Genomic DNA, 20,245 nt, shown 5'->3' on the forward strand with positions numbered 1-20,245 from the left:
GCCCAATACTTTTATTATAACACTAACAAAGCTAAAGACTTCACTTTGTCCTCAGATTTAATTTAGGTAACAGCGCAAACGTCTGGAGCATATTTCACAAATTTCTAAAATTCCAGCTGTGTATCTTGTGTTACCTTTGGCATATTAGCCTGTCAAAGGAAACACCTTATTTATGCACATTAGGACTGCCAAATATGTCTGCTATTTGTGAGTGGCTGGTATATTTGCAAAGTTTGCTAAATATTTGCAATTTTGAGGATTTGACAAGAAGTATAACTATGTGAAGGTACTGTTAACCTTAAAAGTCCACTATTCTTAGAACCAATTTCATGCAGTGTTGCCAACTAAACAGCAACTAAAGCTAACATTATGCCAGCAACACAATGTTGGGCTCAAGTGTTCTAAAAATCATGCTCTGATAAACCCTTTGGTTACCTTCTCACATTGTATAAAAATTAAATTGCTATCCAACAACGTTAGATCCACTTTGAAGGAAGTTTCACTAACGTCGACTAACAGCAGCTAACAGCGGCACTCGGTATCATTGTAATTGGACAGAAGTGAGCTTCTCTCACTCACTGACCTGTATCGATCTCCTTTCACAAAGTTTTACAGCTCTTCCATAGTAAATAGTAGTGATGGACAGTTGAGGGACTGACAGCCTACACTCACTAAAAATGAATGACAGCCAAAGTTGTTTGTCCTACAGTGGCCACTGTAGTTAGATTCTTCAATCTACTGACATCTAGTGGTGAGATTTTACACACTGCACCTTTAAACATTGCTTCAATGATCCTGACCCAGTCTGTGAACAATAACAGCAATACCTAAGGATATGTACATTTTGGCAGTTTGTTAATACAAAGTTAATGGCAGAAACTTTCTCACAGTGTAATCTACATGCAGCTCAAGGTACCTCATAGAGTTGCATAGATTAGATAAATTTGAGCCATCTTCTTTTGCTTATGCAGTTCAGGGTAACGGTGAGTCTGGAGCCTATCCCAGCTAGTGAGTGCTAACCCCTCCAAACTCAATGTCTCTCTGGATAAGCTTCCTAAATGGTTTGGTTGTCTGCTTATAATTTGTCCATGATCAGCCGTCTTCTGTCTAAACGCATGATTGTTGGTGCACTTGTTTGTTAAGCTTAATAAGCAAACATCTCCAAAGGTGTTGTCACATTTTTACTTTTTTTGGCATAAACCTTGGTAACAAATTGTAGGCTTTCATCACATCTGTAGTATCTGTTCTTCATTTCTTGGGTTGAATTTACTGGAACCGGAACCTGGAATGTCCACTAGTGACCAATCGTCTGCAGCCAGTGAATCACTTGCTGTGAACTTTATCTCCTGCTTAATATATCTGTCAGTGGTGTGGATTTTGTGTTTTTAACTATATTTTTAATTCAGGTAACTGAGCATGTCCAGTATGCTTCCTGAAGGCCAGCCTGTATAAACACAGAGGGCACCTGAGTTGCTGTTGCTCTGTTTACGCACTGCTCACGCTACCTCTTCCGTTTATCCTTCCACAGCTGCTGACATATCTGCAGCGGATTCGTGTGTCTCTTTTAGCTTGTGTTATTTATCCAATCCGCCCCTGCCTACAGATGCAATCACTAAACCTCAAAAAAAAAAAAGCGGCCACTTGTGTTCTCTTCTGCTTGTAAAGCCACAAACACGCCTACATCTATAACCTTTATGTCCACTGCAAGCCCACATGCCGCACATTTGCCAAGACTAAAGCAGAGACTGAGCAGGCAGCCAAATGAGAAGCTTTTTGTCAAAGTAAGCGGAGCTAAAAGCTGTCAGAAGTTCAGCTCGTGATAACCATTCCTAGAGCGATTAGAGAGGGTAGCGTGGTTACTGCTGGAGTGGCAAAGAAGATGAATTCAGAGAAAAAATGGATGGGGGAAAAATGGGAAAAATGTGCAGTAAAGAAGAAAAATGGACAAAGATAAAAGAACAAAGGAGGAAATCTGGAAATATTTCAGTTTTATAACTTCTTCATGGCTCTAGGCTGCCCACAGACATGCCAGAATTATTTGAAGCTTTTCTCTTGCCAGTGTTGTCTCTTGTTAAATGCCAGCATGTGGTTTTAGAAAAGGTCTGAGTCCCACCCAAAGCCCCTTTTGACATTATTCCTTTGAAGGGTCAACGCCATAAATGATAAATGCACCAGTTCAGTCTTCAGTTCAGCACGACATGAACTTTTTTCTAGTTTCTGCAGATGTTTGCTTGCTTTCTTTTTAGAAGATTTGTTTTGACTGTCTGTCTTGGATCAACTTAACAACTGATTTCTCACTGCATCTAATTAAGGTCAAATGTCAGGCCCACTTCATGATTTTGTTTCCCAGAGCTGGTGATTTGCATTAAGCTTTAAAGCTCTTTATAGATGGTTAGATATGTTACAGATGAGCAGGTGCCAATGGGATGCAGATTTTTAACCATAGCTGAGCCAAGCTTTGAAGCCTACAGGTGCTAAGTTGAGTGATGTCTCACAGGTCAGCGGGTGCTGCTTTCTGCACTCGCTGTATCAGCAGCAAAGTCTTTTGGTTTTCCTTTGGTTTTGATAACTGTGGCAGAGAGAGCAGTGGGGTTTTATCTTGTGGCTGACAGACTGCCGGGATCAATCAGGACCACGTGGTCCTTGACTGAAAACAGACCCATTGTAATATCACTTTTGCAGTATTCAAACCAACTTAGATTAGACATCTGGTCAGCATGTTTTCCATTTTGATAAATGACATGCAGATTTTTTGGCTTTTTTGGACATGTTCATTGACGCTGTGGGCCTCTGCTGTTTTTGTAGTGTGGAGAGCCCAACAGTCAGAATGATTATGAACACAAAACAAAGGGAAATTGTCTTAAAGTTAAAACGCACTGTCAGTTTTGTTTATGGAAGGACAGCGTGCTGCTTTAAGCTCAGTACTATTTATCTATAAACAGTAAAAGATGTTTGTAACCACTATCACGTCATATATTTGTTTGTACATTAGGCCTGGACCATGTTAAATGACAGAAAATGGACGAAAGGTTGGATGGAAGACCAAAAGTAGCTAGTTGGCTAGCTAGCTTAATTAGCAAGGTGCTTCCATTGTTCTCTTGTGATACTTAATGGGATGCTAAATTTAGCCATTGACAAATAGGCTTAAAATGAATGTACTTGCCAGAAAGTAATGCCCAACTGACTGCTCTTTTAAAGGGGTTGAATGTTCAGCAAGATGTAAAAGCAAGCATCCATCACAAGTGGCCACTTTAAATGTTACTGCCTTGAAACTGGTAAGTTGTACAAAAATGCCAAGGAGAAATTAGCTTGTTACCATTTTTTAAGCCAACCTATAAACTATTTAAAAGATGGTTTTGCTTTTTGCTGTCACCATATGGTGGCCTTCAGAAAAGAATACAGGTTAAAGACACATCTGTAGTGGCTTTATTTTTCTTTCCCTTTAAATGTACCAGGAAGCTAAGCCTGTGTTTCCTACCATCTACGCTGTAAAGATGTTCTGCTAGTTGTATATACTGTATATATATGTCAGTTACTGTTGGAGAAAGGCTCAAGCAAAGTTTGTTAAGCTTACTGTTTCTGGCATTTCAACGTTTTTTGAAACCATATCTAATGAGGTAAAGTTGAGTTTGACAGTGACACTGCTTGCTTATTGGCTAGCGACTGACAAGTCATTCAACCCTCGATAATTCCCTTTTCTGGATAATGACCATAACTTACAAAATGAACTTCATGTTTTATTCAGTATGACTTGAAAATAGCAACTGGTGTCATAAAGTAATCAAGAAAGTGTTTACTGAGGTCAAAAAGCAAGGAAGCCAAGGGCCATTTTCCCATAGACTTATAGACCTACATCCAGAAGTCAGTTTGCAACCTGAGTCACCCATAATCCCATGAAAAGGAAAGAAGAGTCAGTGCACTTCTGCATTGGCTTTACTTTTACAACTCAAACCTACATCTTGCTTAATTCTGTCCTTTTTTGCAGTCAGAACATTTCATCCTGAAGGGGGTCTAAATGAGTAATTTTTGACACATTTCACTTAAACCACAATGATCAGTTTCATTCTTAAAGAAAAGTCACAGCTTGACCTTAGCAAGTATTTTATTTCCCCTGGGGACCATGAGTGTCTGCACAAAATTTCATGGGAGTCCATTGAGGAGTTGTTGAGATATTTCAGTCAGGATGAACTGATGTGCTATACACACTCATGAGTGACTGAGTACATAATGAACCTTCCAGCAGTGATGGACAAATATACCCATATGGAAAAGATATATTTAAATCTTATAAAGTTTTTATCTGTCTTGTATGAAACTTGTATGAAAAGCATACAAGAGTGAAAACACATATAAGATCCCTTGAAAAATTATACAATGAAACTTGTATGTTTTGTATACTTACTAAAAAAATATATGAAAGTAATGAGAAAGTGGCCACTTTCATGAGTAAATCATGTTTTTACTATTTCTTTTCCATATGGGTATATATGCCAGTACCTCAGACACTCATGTGGCCATTTCCATCCACAGAGGGACAAGACTGCTTATTGGTTTTCCAGGGCAGATGTTAGCCCATCTCACAAAAATAGACAGTTATATAACTTCACTGGTTCTGATTTGAAGAGAGTAGAGCCAGGAGACACCCAATACAGCGAAATGAGATTGGTATACACAAAGTATGTGCCTGCCAGTGGACAAATGATGTTCCTAAGTGATTTACAACTCAGGCCGGTTTGACTCTGAACTGTACTTGAGCTCAGTCTGTGATGAATGAAAAGGCCTGGTTGGCCTGAAGCCATCTTAAATCAGCTAAATTAGCTGTGTGTCCGTGTGTGCGTGTGTACCTTTGGATTTGTGGAGATGTGTATAATCAGGTTAATAGGAAAAGGAAATTGAGCTTCTCTGAGAGATGGAAAGGGGGTCACAGAGGAAGTGCAGAAATGACTGAGGGAGAAACAGAGGGGATAATACTTCTCATCTGGGGTTCCTGTATATGACTCAGCAGGCCTCCTTCGTGGTCTCTGGAAATTTAAAAAGTGAAATCTTATATGAAATCTAAATGATCGACATTTAAACGTGACTAGCAGTTTTACAACTGCTCTGTTTACAGAGAGGGATGCTTACATATGCTAATCCCTGCATGTATTGCTCTCTGTGGCTTTCTTGTGTTGTTAATATGCACAGGAGACCACTCCACATTTTCAGCAGTTTGTGATTTTAGTAAGCCAGTAAGCACATTTGAATGTATGGAGCCAAGAGACAACCTCGGCTGAAATATTAAGCCAGTGCTGAAGAAAAACAAAAGTTCCTTGAGTGACCACTAGACGCTGGCTCCCAAAATAAGTCAGCTTCCTAGTGCAGTATATAAAAACTCTTTACTTTACAGTCGAATTAAATGGTCTCTTGAAGTGGGCTCTGTAGTTACTTTGACCCAACTGTATGCAGAATTATTTTGTATATATCAGATATTCCAAATTGTCTTTACACTGGTGTGAAAAAGTGTTTGCTCCCTTCCTGATTTCCCATTTTTGTCAGATCATCAAATAAATTTAAATATTAGACAAAGATAACACAAGTAAACACAAAATGTAGTTTCTAAATGAAGGTGGTTATTTTTAAGGGGGAAAAAGGCCAAACCTATATGTGTGAAAAACTTTAGCTTCTGTCTCTCTAAAAAGAACATGGCAGTAGAGTTACATCTGAACAAAGAATAAGACCTCTGGAACAATATCCTTTGGACAGACAAGACCAAAGTGAAGATTTTTGTCCATAATGCACAATGCAAAAACCAAACTCAGCATAGCAGCACAAACCGACTGTGAGGCACGGTGGTGGAGGGGTGATGATTTGTGCTTGTTTTGTGGCCATAGGACGGGAACCTTGCAGTCTTTGAGTCAACCATGATCTTCTCTGAACAGCAAAGTATTCTAGAGTCAACAATGAGGACATCTGTCCGACAGATAAAGCTTGACCAAAACTGGGTCATGCCACAGGAAAATGATAACATCCACAGCAGAAGACTTACAGCAGAATGACTGAAAAAGAAAAGAGTGAAGATGTTGCAGTGGTTCAGTCTAAGTCCAGACTTCAACCTGACTGAAATGCCGTGGTGGGACCTTAAGATAGTTGTGCATAAACGAATGCCTGCAAACGTCACTAAACTGAAGCAGCGCTGTAAAGAAGAGTCAAAATTCATCCACAACCACGGAAAGGTCCTGATAAAATCATATAAGCTGCTAAATCACGGGGTGTACTTTCACAGGGCTCTCTTTTAGATGCTACTGTAATCATTTTATGCTTTTAATCAGAAGAATAAATTGTGTAGATTCAGGGATGTTTTGACTGAGTAAGAACATTCATTCATTTTCTGGAGCTCGTGAATGTCTCTTCTAAATATCAAAGCAATCTGTCTGGGATGTTGCTGTGTGGACCACACTGAAATATCTGGTGGATAAACCAACAAACATAATCAATTCTTGGGTGTTGCTAAAAGATGTAAAATTACTTCAGTCTAGACCTTTTAATGTAGTTCTCAGACACATTAGCTACAAAGCATTACCATCAAAGGATAAATAGCTGCTTTATCCTTGTGTGTCTATGTATGCGGTCTGCCTTTGCACATTCTGTTTTTAATCCCACTGTTCTTCTACTCCTCGACACTCCCTCAAAGGTCCGGGAATTGAATAAATTATATTGAAGGAATTTCCTGGCACAGTAGATATAAAGAGTGTCATTGTGGTGCAGGCACAATGAGACATGGATGGATTTATATAGAGGCTCTGTGATATACTCATCTCAGTGACAGACAGACCCAGACTGGGCAGAGTGCAGAGAAGAAGCCATTGTCCTGGAGGTCAGATTGAACCCTGACCAAAATGGCTCACATTGATGTTCGAAATTCCTCTTCCAGAATGACTGTGTGTGTCTGTGTGCGTGTCTGTGGTTCACAAAGTTCGGCCCTCATCTGGGTACATCATTTTCATGCACCCGTAAATAATATTGACATAAATAGAATTATTTATATTTGCTGCAACTAAAATACCTAAATGCTAACTTTTATTTATTACATTTACAAAGTATTTTAGTAGATCTCTTTTTTTTTCCATTTCCAAGAGGCATCTTGAGGGTTTCAGAAATATTTACTGAGTGTTTATGGCTTCTGCACTTAGAAATAACTGCATACGCACATCTTTTGTTTCAGTATTTGCCCATCAGTTTATGTAAATCCACTCTGAAGAGCAGCACAGCAGACTCAAACAGGAAGTAAAGCAGCGCCACTCTCGAGTCTTATCATGCGTAACCTTTACTGTACTTTTATCTTTGCAGTGCTGCTGACCTGCGTGTTCTCCTTCAACGTGGACCAGAAGAACAGTTTGTCCTTCTCTGGACCGCTGGAAGACATGTTCGGCTACACTGTCCAGCAGTTTGAGAACAGCGAGGGAAAATGGTGAGTGTCATCAGCAGCGCGTTTTTTAGGGGCTAAAGTCATCAGGAGGCCGGATGTATGTGATCCCTGCATCTCACATGTAACACAGTAAGGGGAATTGCTGAAAAGAATATATAAATGGGCCAATAGGTTCGACTATAGGAGCACAGAGGTGTGTTTAAATGAGACACTGAGACAAGAATGTAACTCAAAAGAACCAACCGACTTTAGTGAAATAAACCATAAGGTTGACAAGCACAGGTTAAAGGCACTTTACAATTGTAGAAAAGAAACTTACAAAAAATGAAAGAAAAGTAAAACACATACTAAGACAATGACTTGGCCAAGTGTCCCTTTTGGTTTTCAATGCTCGGGTGCACCCTAGTAACCTGACTCCTTAACTTTTATACAAACAGATTACACAAATCCAATGTACATTCAAATGAAAATCTCACACTCTTTTCACATGTGGAAAATGTTCTACACAACAGCTTATTATTTAAAGTCCCAAATAAAAAATGTCCACTCCTATTTTCTTTCCCAGGGTGTGAAAGAAAATAGGGGTGAGAGAATGTCAGTCAGTGGTCTTATGAATAACCAGCTGTGTTAAAGTGTGAGTGATACACACTGCAAGGTGCAGCAGATCATCAAGTGGAAAAGAAGCGAATCTCAGTCTCTCTAAGTCAGGGGTGGGCAACTCCAGGCCTCGAGGGCCGGTGTCCCTGCAGGTTTTAGATGTGTCCTTGAACCAACACAGCTGATTTAAATGGCTAAATTAGCTCCTCAACATGTCCTGAAGTTCTCCAAAGGCCTGGTAACGAACTAATCATGTGATTCAGGTGTGTTGATCCAAGGTGAGATCTAAAACCCGCAGGACACCGGCCCTCGAGGCCTGGAATTGCCCACCCCTGCTTTAAGTCCAGGTGGGAAGGCTGGGAATTGTTCCTGAGGATCCACCTCAGGAACAATTCAGCACACACACACAAAAAAAGCACACACACACGCCGAAGACAATGGTATGGTGTCTCTCGGTCAGAAAATGCGGGGCTCTAAATAACGTAACAGGACATGTTTTTTTTTCTCTTTAATGACAGTAATACAACGTGAAAGAAAATAAACATTTGTCGCGCTTCAAGTGTTACCTTACTTCTGGAAGCAGATTGAGATGAACTTTCAGGCAGTTGATAACAACCAGAGCTAACAAAGGCTAACAGTTTAGCTCCACGCGGTACTTTATAAAGTCGCCAGAAAACTGCAGCATTCGCCTGTTTACTCACTTTGGCTACTTTTAACATGAAAGGTAGCTGATAACCAGCAAACTTATGTGCAGCACAGTTGGTTACAAACTTTTATCTAATACTCTTTCTAACTCAAAAACCTCAGTCTCTCTTTTCTCCTGCTAGCACGCAACTACCTCCACACATAGCACCGAACACAGTGTAGGTGGGTGAGACATACAGCGGCAGGCTGCTTTCCCATTGGTCAAAGCATACTGGGACCTGTGCATTTCGATTGGTTGGGCAGGCTGTCCATCTCTCCTCATATTTATCACTCATTAAAGTGGTACCCTCATTTTATGTGGGTTACACACAGATGCTCGCTGAAAGACAAGACCGTTCCAGCGCGAACCTTGTTGTAAAAATAAAGATGACTTCATGTGTTAATATTTTACCTAAAAGTCACACGAGGCGTCTTATCTGGAACATTTTTGCAACACTTTACATGTGGTACAGGTCTGCAGCAGCATAAGGTTAAATAAACAGAAAGAAAAAGCTCATCTCATGCAGTAACTTCACACCACACTTAGTGTCATTGTATGAATACATTCAGTAAATTGCATCCATTCCTGCTTATCTAGTTGCCATATCTTGTCCCACGTCTTTTGTCGTAAAGAGAATTTTCCCACATCAAATTGATAGCTTTGGTGGTGAGATGACTGTTTTCATACCGTTTTGGTTTATCACAAATTCCCTTATTAGAGTGTTGGACTAATTAACCAACAGTCTTATGGATCACTGTGTCTAAGAGGTTGCATATCTAAATGCAATACTCAGAAGACAAAAGTCGAACATACGGTGTGTATTTAATGCTAATTAAATTAAAATAGCAAAGTTCTCAGAACAGCCAGGGAATACAAGTATCCAAGAAACACTAGGATTACTTATTCAGACAGCACATGGAAATCAGAGCTACATGGCACACAGATATGGTCATGGACAACACGACAAATGACAAAGAAGGACTGAGAAAGTACATACACAAGAGGTAATGAGGATAGAGGAAATGAAGACAATCAGGGAACCAGTGAGGGCCCAGGACAGGAAGAAAAGCTGCGCAAGACATGAAGGGAAACTGAATGTTTCAAATTAAAGACAGGAAGTAAGTAAAGAAAACAGACAAGAAGACAGACTGAACGTGAGACATTGAGACAGAGATGAAGAAACATTGAAAGATAAAGACAAACAGACGAGACAGAAGGAGGGCCAGAACAGAAACACAAAGGGAGACTCACTAAATACATCACTAAAGTGAACAGAAACTGAAGGCACAAACAAGGCTAGAAAGTAAACCATAAAGAACTTATACAAAGCATCAGAAAATTAACAAGATGTATTAAAAACAACCTTGTGAATAGAAAACAAAACATTAACACGACAGAAACCTAATCCAAAGAACCTAAAATTCAAAACTAGAATGAACCCTCAACTCAAAGACTCAAAACCTTGGATCAAAGACCCATGGACCATGACAAACTGGGTGGGAGAAGCAGACCAGTTGGTCGGCTCCCTTTCACCAATTTTACAGCCATCATTTTACCAGGAAAATGTGTCTTCTGTCCTTCAAGGTCTTATTCAAAATCAGCAATACTACACTTTAGGAATTTGATTAATTTGCATAAGAGGAGTGACATCTAAATATCCAGCTGACCTCTCTTCTAATTTGATCAATTTCTCAGACAGACAGTTTACCTGCAGATTTCCAAACAGATTAATCATATTTAAATTATCCTTTTTAAATTATCTTTTTCCTGGAACCATGTTCCAGGATTTTTCCTTCACCATTTATGAGGTTTCAAGAAGAAGATAAACGACAGATATGAATGTTTGAAAAAGTTATAGATGAAAAGATTAGATGAAAACTACTCAAAGGATAAATTCAATTGGTTTATTGTTTTATAAATAAGTTGAAAAAGAAAAAGTTAAACAAGTAAATAATGAAACAAGGTAAAATGAAGTAAGAACAAAACGTTAACAAGTAAATAATGAAACAAGGTAAAATGAAGTAAGAACAAAACGTTAACAAGTAAATAATGAAACAAGGTAAAATGAAGTAAGAACAAAACGTTAACAAGTAAATAATGAAACAAGGTAAAATGAAGTAAGAACAAAACGTTAACAAGTAAATAATGAAACAAGGTAAAATGAAGTAAGAACAAAACGTTAAACAAGTAAATAATGAAACAAGGTAAAATGAAGTAAGAACAAAACGTTAACAAGTAAATAATGAAACAAGGTAGAGGAGAGAAAACCCCAACAATCCCCTCTGAGCACGCACTAGGCGACAGTGGGGAGGAAAAACTGCCTTTAAACGGGCAGAAACCTCCGGCAGAACCAGGCTCAGGAGGGGGCAGTCAACTGCCGGGACTGGTTGGGGAGGTGAACAGAGGTGGAGCAAGACGAGGCTACACCAGGTGAGGAAGCAGTAGAGTTCCTCCTCCAGGGCCAGCAGAAGCGTTTGTTCTTCTTTTTCATGCACTTTTCTACAAGAGCTTTTTTTTCCAGGATGAGGGTTCTCAACTCATCGATGGTTTCTACGTTTTGTTTCTCAAGCTTCTTGCATGTTTTCTCCACCTCTTCCAGTGTTGCTCGTTTTTCTTCAAGCTTTTCCCTGAGCTCTTTGGATGTTTCCTCCTGCATTATCTTGTCCTTGTGCATGTCTGCGTTTCTCTGTTGTACTTCTTTGTACATGTCTTGTAGCTCCTCATTTCTTCTGTGGATATCTTGGAGCGTACGCTGCAGGTCGTCATGTATTTTGTCTTGTTCTTGCTTTTGCGCCTGCATTTCAGTGTGTTTGCGCTTCAAGTTGTTGTATTCCAACAATATCCCCTTAGTGAGCTCTGAGTTGTTTCTTGCCATTTGCTCCATCCTTTTCTGCATGTGCGAGCATTGTTTGTCCAGTTTTTCTTTTTCCCTTTCTAGTTGACTTGTTTTGTCCTTCAGTTCACTACAAAACTGTTGCAGTTTTAGGTTTTTACCCTCAAAGTCTTCGACAATACACTTCTCTTCTTTCAATCTTTCTTTCTCTTGAAGAAGGTCTTTATTTTGGCGCAGTGTATCATCCAACTTTACTTTCAGCATTGTGTATTTTTCCTCCGTGACTTTGAGTTTGTGCTCCATGTCTCTTTGCTTTTTCTCCTGTTCTTCCTTCTGTTGGAGGATTTCTTTATTTTTTTTCACAGCTTCATCGAAGTTTTTTTGGAGCAGCCGATTCCTTTGGTCCATATATTGGAGATCCCATTCTGTCTTCTCAACAGTAGCTTTGCTGTCTTTAAGCTGGTTGGACATCTCCTTTAGTTCCACGCTCTTTTGCTTGTTTTCCTTAATTAGGAAGACAATCTGGTCTCGGGCTTGTCCAAACTTGATTCCCCAGCCCTCATTAATAATTGTTATGTCGGGCTGGCGTTGTTGTCTTTCTTCAAGGTTCTTATTTTGCGCTTCCATCTGTCTACACTTCTCCTCCAGTTGAAGTTTCTCGTCTTCAATCTGTTGAATTTTATTCTGGAGGTGGTAGTTTTCCTTCCTACTGTCATGTAATGCCCTTTGGACGGCTAAGAGGTCATTTGGCCGGCCACGACAGGAAGGAGAAGCGGCGTAATCTTTTTGCCTTGGTTGGTGTCTTGTAGGATACATGTTGAAAGTTGTACACGACAACTCTGAAAAGGTTTCCAAAAGTTTCTGTGGTGAACGTGTGAAAGCTGCAAACACAAATGCTGCGAAGACACGAACTACAAATTGCTGTTTCTCACCCCTATTTAAGGTCAAACTTCAAAGGATCAAAGTGTAGTGACATCACAACTCCGTGAGCCAATGAGATTGTCATGTGACCTTTTGGAATGGGGATATTTTTTTTTAAACCGTTTTCAAATTTAACTTAATATTTGACTATTTCTTAACTGACCTGTTTAGCTGATTAAGAAATGAATTGCCACGAGCATCCCTAATGTTATATAACAGACAAGTAATAGAGGTATAATACATTTTTTTAAATGTGTCTTTTTTTCCCAATAAATATTTTTGTTTAAGAGAATTCTGGCCAAAAATGTGCACACGTATCAAGACAAGTGTTCATTCGGTTAAATTCTACTCCAGAAAATAATAAAAAAAGGAAAAAAACACTGATTCGCTTGTAAAATTAAGCTGGGGCGAGCACACCAGCTGCGGCTGTAATGAAGGTCCTTGTTTTTACTACTAGCTGTTAACCTTAAACTGCCCGCCAGAGTATTCACATACCCAGCCTGTTAATACAATGAAACCAAGCATCCGTGGCTTCTTGCTAAAATAAACATGGAAACATGTTTTTAAAATCTTTTATCTCTTCTGCTTTCTGCAAACTCCTTTAGTTACTCTAAAGTCAGACCTGTTGCACTATAATCGCTGATCCTTTCCTGCATGGCTATACCTGATGGCGCTTTGTACTAGTTAACTTATCGAGATCATATGAGATCACTTGTAGTAATTCACTTACTGCTAATCAGTGGAGCCATTTGCAACTGAAACTCCTCAGTGCAGTCAAACATGTGTGCTACATATCATCCAAAAAGCTTGATTTTGTTCTGTTTCACACTAGTGATGAGGGCAAAGCACGCTGCGAGCGGAGGGAGGACATGACCGAGGCTGAATGATTTACAGAGGTTTAGTGGGGAAAAATTAGAGACGACCTGTAGCTCTCAGTGTTACGCTTGGGAAAATATTTTAATGAGAAAATATAGCAATCACATGGTGATGTAACACGCAGGTTGCTGTAAGTGGGAGGTGACTGATTAGTTACAGATGCCTTAACCGTCAGCGAGGGTGGGGAGAGAAAAGCTGTTACATGTGGCACAGGCGGTTCAGCTTTTCGCTGGAGCCTCTTGTAACCTTGGCTAACCCCAAGATTTGTCTGCTCTCCACAACATTGCTGGGAAAGGTTTCAGAAAAGTGCAATGTTTTCATTTTTTAAATCATGTGAAAATGATTTGTTATTATTGTAGAAATTCAACATTTAAAGAGTTTTAAGGTTTAAGAACTTGTAACCTATTTTTTGCTGAAAAATATCCATATATTATTCATCCAATGATGAATTATGGTTTGTGGGGGCAGAAGGTAACAGAGGTGCCCGGATATTCCTCTCCCTAGCGATGTCCTCCAGCTTATCTGGGGGCGCTCCCAGCTGAGAGACATAATTTTCCTCGCTTGCTCTGTGTTTTCCAGCAGTCTCCTCCTGATGGGACACGTCCCAAACATCTCACCTACAAGATTTCCAGGTGCCAGCCTAATTAGATGTCAAAACTGCCACAGCTTTCTCATTTTGTTGTGGAGGTTTAGCAGCTCTTTGAGCTTGTTGCTCTATCTCCAAAGCAGATCCCAGACATGCTTTGGAGGAAGCTCATTTCCTGCCACTTGCATCCCTGACCTTTTTCTTTCGGGAAAAACTACTTAGTGAAAAAGAGTAATTATCAAATAAACCAGGATTCAGAGTTGTAAGCCGAGCTAGCAGCTTCATTTTCAGTTGTTTAATTCTATATTCAGCATCTTAACATATTCACATTTACTGTGCAACCTGTTACCATACTGCCATTTTTACCCTTTTATCATACTGACAACAAACCAATGAGAATTTTAATAACAGGTGTTTTTTTTTCCTTGTCACAAAAACATAGCTGTTGAGCTGTTTTTGAAGTAGATGCAAATCCCAACAAACAAATAGTATGATAGGATCAATCTTTGTTCATTCAATCTGAAAACGACCCATTTCATTGCCGTTCAGCTAAACAGTGGAATCTGGACACCGTTTCAATTTTCCCTCTCGCAGCTGCTTATTTTCACTTTTCTACTTTGGTTACGTCAGCCAAAATGACTCGGTTACTGTGGGGGAAAAAGACCATGGTTTGACTTCAAATACACCCTGTTGGAGAAAGTTCTGAGTCATCTAGAGTTGATGACACCAGCACACATTTTACATACAGTTATTCACACGGCTGTGCCTTTAAAACTTAACTTTATGTAATAACAACAGCCTGTACAAGCCTGGTTTTCATGTTAAGAACAGTTTTGAAAATCCATTGGATCGGGAAAGTTATTCATCCTGTGTGCAGCATGAATATTTGGACAAAGTTGCATACCAGTGCTTTGAACCGCTGTTGAAATATTTAAGTGGTTGTCAATCATTCCCTTGTTAAAGCTGCTCTTTTTTTGCAGTGACACGAGCAGGAAGAACACTTAACTTATCATTAATGAAGTAATTATGAAGTGTTTATTTTTTCATTTCTGAGTGAAAAGAGTGCTCGTTCAATGCTGTAAATAATTACAATGTTTCTCACAGGCAGCTGGCAGCAGAAAGTGTGTCGGGTGTGTTGTTGTTCCTCTCTGCGTCTTGCTTCAAATGACACAGGGTCCATTAGAGTCAGGAATGTTAATAAGCTTGAGCGTTTAGAGGAAGGCAGATGACCAAACTTTTTTTTTAGCATCAATGCACTGATGGAGAGACACAGTGTAATAAAACCCACACAAGACACATATTGAACTTGTCCAGCACATTAAACGTAACACTGAAGTGCTATAAAAGCAGCTGGGAGTTATCTTCCATTACTATGTGGTGTTGGTGAGAGCTAAATGAGATTAACTGTTGTTTTTTATTTCCAGCTATTTCTTTGTTATTGTGTCAGAGTGATTATATAATAAAACTGCAGCCACAAACTCGCAAGCCAATCACAATAAACTATAACATCTTTACTAGGCAGTGTGAACCATGGTTTACGTTCAATTGCTATACAAGTATAATTAAACCATGTCTAAATAGCTGTGGACCTCAGAAGTGGATCTCAGAGTCACTGCTTCTAATCGCTGCAATAACATCTGAATTGCGGTTGTTATCACAATTGTAAAGCAAGTAGTGTGGATGTTGGATGGCTTTCCATGTAACCATTCCCATCTCGTCCTTATTTTTTCAGGGTTCTGATTGGATCTCCGCTGTCAGGACAGCCGAGTAAAAGAACCGGAGACGTCTACAAATGTCCCGTGGGGAGAGATAACAACAACTGCATCAAACTGGAGCTGCCCAGTAAGAAAACGATTTGTGTGCACATGTGTACAGTTTTATCTGATCTGGCTGAAGGGGGCTATGAGTTCATGCAATGCCAAGACAACCACCTGTCCCTCTGTCCAGCTACAGTTCACAAGAAATGCAGCTCCTCCTGCAGTATTGGCCAGATTTTAATCAAACTTACACACAGTGATCACTCAGTGGTCAGTGTCACATTTGTTGTTTTATGGGCACTTTTCCCTTTTCACAGCGATGACCTTCATGCGCACTACTTATAATTGTACCAAATTCTTGCTCCTAATGTACTGAAAAATAACAAATTCAAACTGTTTAGTGAAGTTAATAACAAAAGATTCTCATTGTTGATACATTTTGCGTGCACAAAATTAAAAATCACCTTGTTAGACATGCAAAAGGCCACTTATTTCCTGATAGATTATGACAATCATGTGATCATATTACTGATTATTATCATGGAGTAAGAAGTTCTGTTGATTGACTCCCAAATAGCACATTTGAGAGCATATTTGTGGCCTACCTTCCACCATTATCATCAGTAATACGCTCAGTGCTATGACATACTGATCACAGGTTTACAACTGATCATGTAGTCGTAATGCTTCTGAACTCAGACGGTGTACAAGACTAATTTGTCATGCATGTGATGAAGTAGAAAACAATGTTTTGCAAGGACGGCCTTACATTTTGGCTGTTATGTTTTACCTTCTCTCCTGTTGTGTTAATACTTTCCTATTCACGCAGAGGAATGCACAGCATCCTTCTTCCAACACTATCGGATAAATGAAGGCTAAAGGATAAAAAAACCAATGCTGACACCTTTTCCTAACAGATCAAAATTGCCAACGCTCTGCTGACTCTGTAACTGCACCGTTCCAAACCTCCTCTGCCATTAACTTCAGCATAAAATTAAGATGTGCTTATGCCATGACCATAGTGAAATCCTGGCAAGAAAGTAAAGCACTCACAGTTATTCCTGCGTCCAACACACGCAATCTGATATCATTGTTACCACAACCTTACATTTTAATGTTGCCCCAGGAGCGTCACTGCTTCAGGACCTTTTACCATGATTAATTATACTGATATGATTAATGCTGTGAAAAAGTTAAACAGTTATTCTTGGATTTGAGAAGGTGTCTAAGCCTGACCTCAAAGAAGTAAAAACTCAATCAATTAACTCTAAAGTAATAAGTAAACATGGATATCTAATTAGTGATCACAGTCTCCTGTGTGAAAGCTGTGTGTTTGACCCAACCACCCACCACAACCTCTTCTCTAGACACACTTTGTCACTCGATAAAAGGAAGCAATAATAACACGGGGATCAATCATTCAGTTGCTGCATATTATATCTGTTGTCATTGTAACAGATAATCCATGTTATTCGCTTCATCTTTCAGTGGCCGATTGGTTTATATATGTGCATGAACATGTGCATGAGGGGGATTTTAATTGCCGGTGTGCATGGGAGAAGCTCTCAATTAACTGTCTGCACAAATACTCTAAATCCAAGTGCTTCAGGGCGTGTGCGTCTGATGTGTGTGTAAGTTAACTTTTATATCTGACTGGGTCTTCTGGGGAGGAAGCTGGAACCATCGGAACAGGAAGACAGCAAATAAACAAGGTTTTAATGTTTCAGCCTTCCAATTTATCTAAATTAAACAGATAAACACAACTTAGCTGCCGGTCAGTAGTCTGCAAAGCCTCTATTAGTGCCTGCCTGTGTGTGTACGCAATAACCGAGAGCTTGTGTGTGCAGCAGATCTGCAACTTTTAGAGACTGATACGTCACCGCTTTAGCACAGTTGCCTTGGACACCTTAAAATTTCTAAGTAAGCACGGTAACAGCTTGGCTGCTGTTGGTAAATTATTGGTTTTAAGTGCTGATCAGTTGGAATTCCCTTCTCTGAAGTGGAGAGTGCTGTAGTTGCTTTATCTTGGGGGATTTAGAAAAAAAAGCTTGAATCTCACAGACCGAAGTTTTGTCTGGAAAGCATCCAATGGGAATCTGGAGCCAGACAAGGCAGCAAAACTAGGAGAAGTTTAAATGATGACAACAGTGCTGGTTTATTTTACTTTTTTAAAAGAAACTAGACACGATAAGCAAATGCATGACCTGTTTGTTTCTTTAGGATCAGTTGATGGATATATAAAGTATTCTTGGATATTTCTATAACAGTAGAAAAACCTTGCGCAGTTCAGCAGGATGTGTTCATGTAAATGTTTTAAATAAGTAAAGGGCTTGTCAGTCATCTGTCACTCTTCATCATTTCAGTCTATGCCCACTGACGACTCCTCACAATCTCTCATCGCCACATCTGCCTCCATAATGGATTTACATTTTCCCAGCACAGACGAGCGAAGCCAAACCATAATGAGCAAAGTTAGTGGCTGTTGTGTTGTAATTTTTAATGACTCTTCAGTCTGACCAGTAAAACTGGGAGGCGGTTATGCCATGGCCATTATGAAATGCTGATGAGGAAGAACAGTACCCACAATTTTGGAGGGGTTGGTTACTAAACACCTTGGCTGTATTTTTGCATTCTGTTTAGAAAATTGAAACTAAATGACAAACATGATGCGTCAGTTGTATAATTGTAAAGTCAGTCTGCCTTCTCTCACATATACTCATCCAAAAACAAAACATAAGTTTGGGTTTTCAAATAGATTTTGTCTTATTAGATATCTATCTATCTATCTATCTATCTATCTATCTATCTATATATATATATATATATATATATATATATATATATATGCACGCAGAAGACATTTGAAATGATACAAGCAGTCACCCATCTGAGAACGGATAATACAAGTGTCCGGATCTGTTGTTGAGGAATTGTTCTCCCTTCCTGCAGCTGTGCAGTGGTCAGTGGCTGTGGCTGTCTCTGATGAACACGTTGACTCAGCATGTGCCAGGTTTGTTCAATAGGAGACATATCAGGACTAAATGCTGGCTAAGGAAGTGTCCGGATGTGCTTCTTATCCAGAAAGGCCTGCGCTGCTCTAGCAGTGTGGGGGTGGGCATTGTCGCATTGTCGCCCTGAAACAGCCGCAGGGTGGAGTACTGCTGCATGAGTGCCACAAATACAGGTTGGAGCACCTCATCTTGGTACGTCTGTCACCAGGATTTCCACTGAAAACAAGTGGCCATGCAGGGCTGCGGCAGCAGACACACTTCAATTGGTCGCGGCAGCCACTGCACTGATAAAAATGTTGTAGATAAACTGCATGAACCAATTCTGAGGTGTATAAGTGAGTTCACTTGTGTTCAGTAAACAAAATACCAGCCCTGCTTTTGACTAAATCAATCAGCCGTAACTGAAAACTACTAATGTGAAATGTTTGGGTATTCTAGGAAATTGGGAAATGGACTTAAAACAAAGACTGATTATGAAGCTGATTTGCCATAGTAATAATTAGTTTACTGTTTTTCAGTGTTGTGAAAACTCACTGCAGTTTAGATCCACAATCTAGAAAATCACAGGCAGAGCACCAGAGCAGGAGCAGTGCTCTGATAGGTCCAATTTGTTCTGATTGCTATCAAGCATTACTGAGGAAAAAGCTTGTATTTCGGTGTCTGTCACTCGTTCCAGTCCCACGTGGGTATCATGAGCTGCAGGGTCCTGAACTGTGTCATTGGAGTTAAGAAATAAGGATGGGTCACTTTCCAAATCAATTCAGACCCACATCACAGTTTAATGTTGTTTTAAAAAGTTTGTTTATGAAAGACAAGGATTTTTTTCATCCTGAGGTCAGCAGGGAGCCCGATTGTGCTGCCTTTATTAGTATACTTTAGTGAGTGTGGGAAGGAAATAGAGGGAAAAAACCCACCCGGAAAGGACGTATAGGGTAAAAATTTAACGCACTAACTGCTAACAGATCTGTTGCACATACAATAAGAAATTGTTTCACATCAAAATCACTTCTCAGGGAGCAACATTCAAAATTGAAAAGGCATGTTTCACAGATTTGCAGAAGGAAAAACTAATTCCTATCCAAAACATTCCCAAGCTGCTAATTTTAGACACATGTTGGGTTGGTTTAATGATTCCCCTAATTCTTTCCCCTTCACAACAAACAGGCTGTTTACCAACAAAATATTTGTGTTGTGCTCCATATTCTTAGTTAATAGCCATAAGCTACACACAGAGGGGCCACATGGTAAAGTAATATAGCAGAGTATATTTAGTCTCATGTCATTCTTTGGGATAGGCAGCACTTTTCTTGTGGGAAAATGAAAACGAGAAATTTACCCAGCTGTGCTGCTCTCTGTTTGTCTCACTCTGTTATTCATCTAGTTTATTCTTCTTCTTTTTTTTTTTTAGAAAACACAACCATTCCCAACTTGCGTGAAGTGAAGGAAAACATGACCATGGGAAGCACACTGGTAACGAATCCCAAAGGAGGATTTCTGGTAAGCAGGAAGTCTTCTACATTTTCTATAGACAAGAAGAAGAAGGACTGATCTTTGCATATTTGCTGCAAGACTAC

The 20,245-nt window shown here is 39.6% G+C and overlaps 1 protein-coding gene across 1 annotated transcript in view; it reads left to right on the forward strand.

The window, feature by feature from the left end:
* itga1 (integrin, alpha 1) overlaps positions 1-20,245 on the forward strand; it is a 64,775-nt gene that overhangs the window by 23,344 nt on the left and 21,186 nt on the right. Inside the window, exons 2-4 of the mRNA XM_085414166.1 lie at positions 7,327-7,447; positions 15,636-15,745; positions 20,080-20,168. Of these exons, the coding sequence (XP_085270292.1) occupies positions 7,327-7,447; positions 15,636-15,745; positions 20,080-20,168 (320 nt within the window). The remainder of the gene's footprint in view (positions 1-7,326; positions 7,448-15,635; positions 15,746-20,079; positions 20,169-20,245) is intronic.

This window comes from Rhamphochromis longiceps, linkage group LG7, assembly GCF_057381845.1.
Source record: "Rhamphochromis longiceps isolate RC_006_pf linkage group LG7, R_longiceps_female_GT1.1, whole genome shotgun sequence".
Classification (NCBI taxonomy): domain Eukaryota; kingdom Metazoa; phylum Chordata; class Actinopteri; order Cichliformes; family Cichlidae; genus Rhamphochromis; species Rhamphochromis longiceps.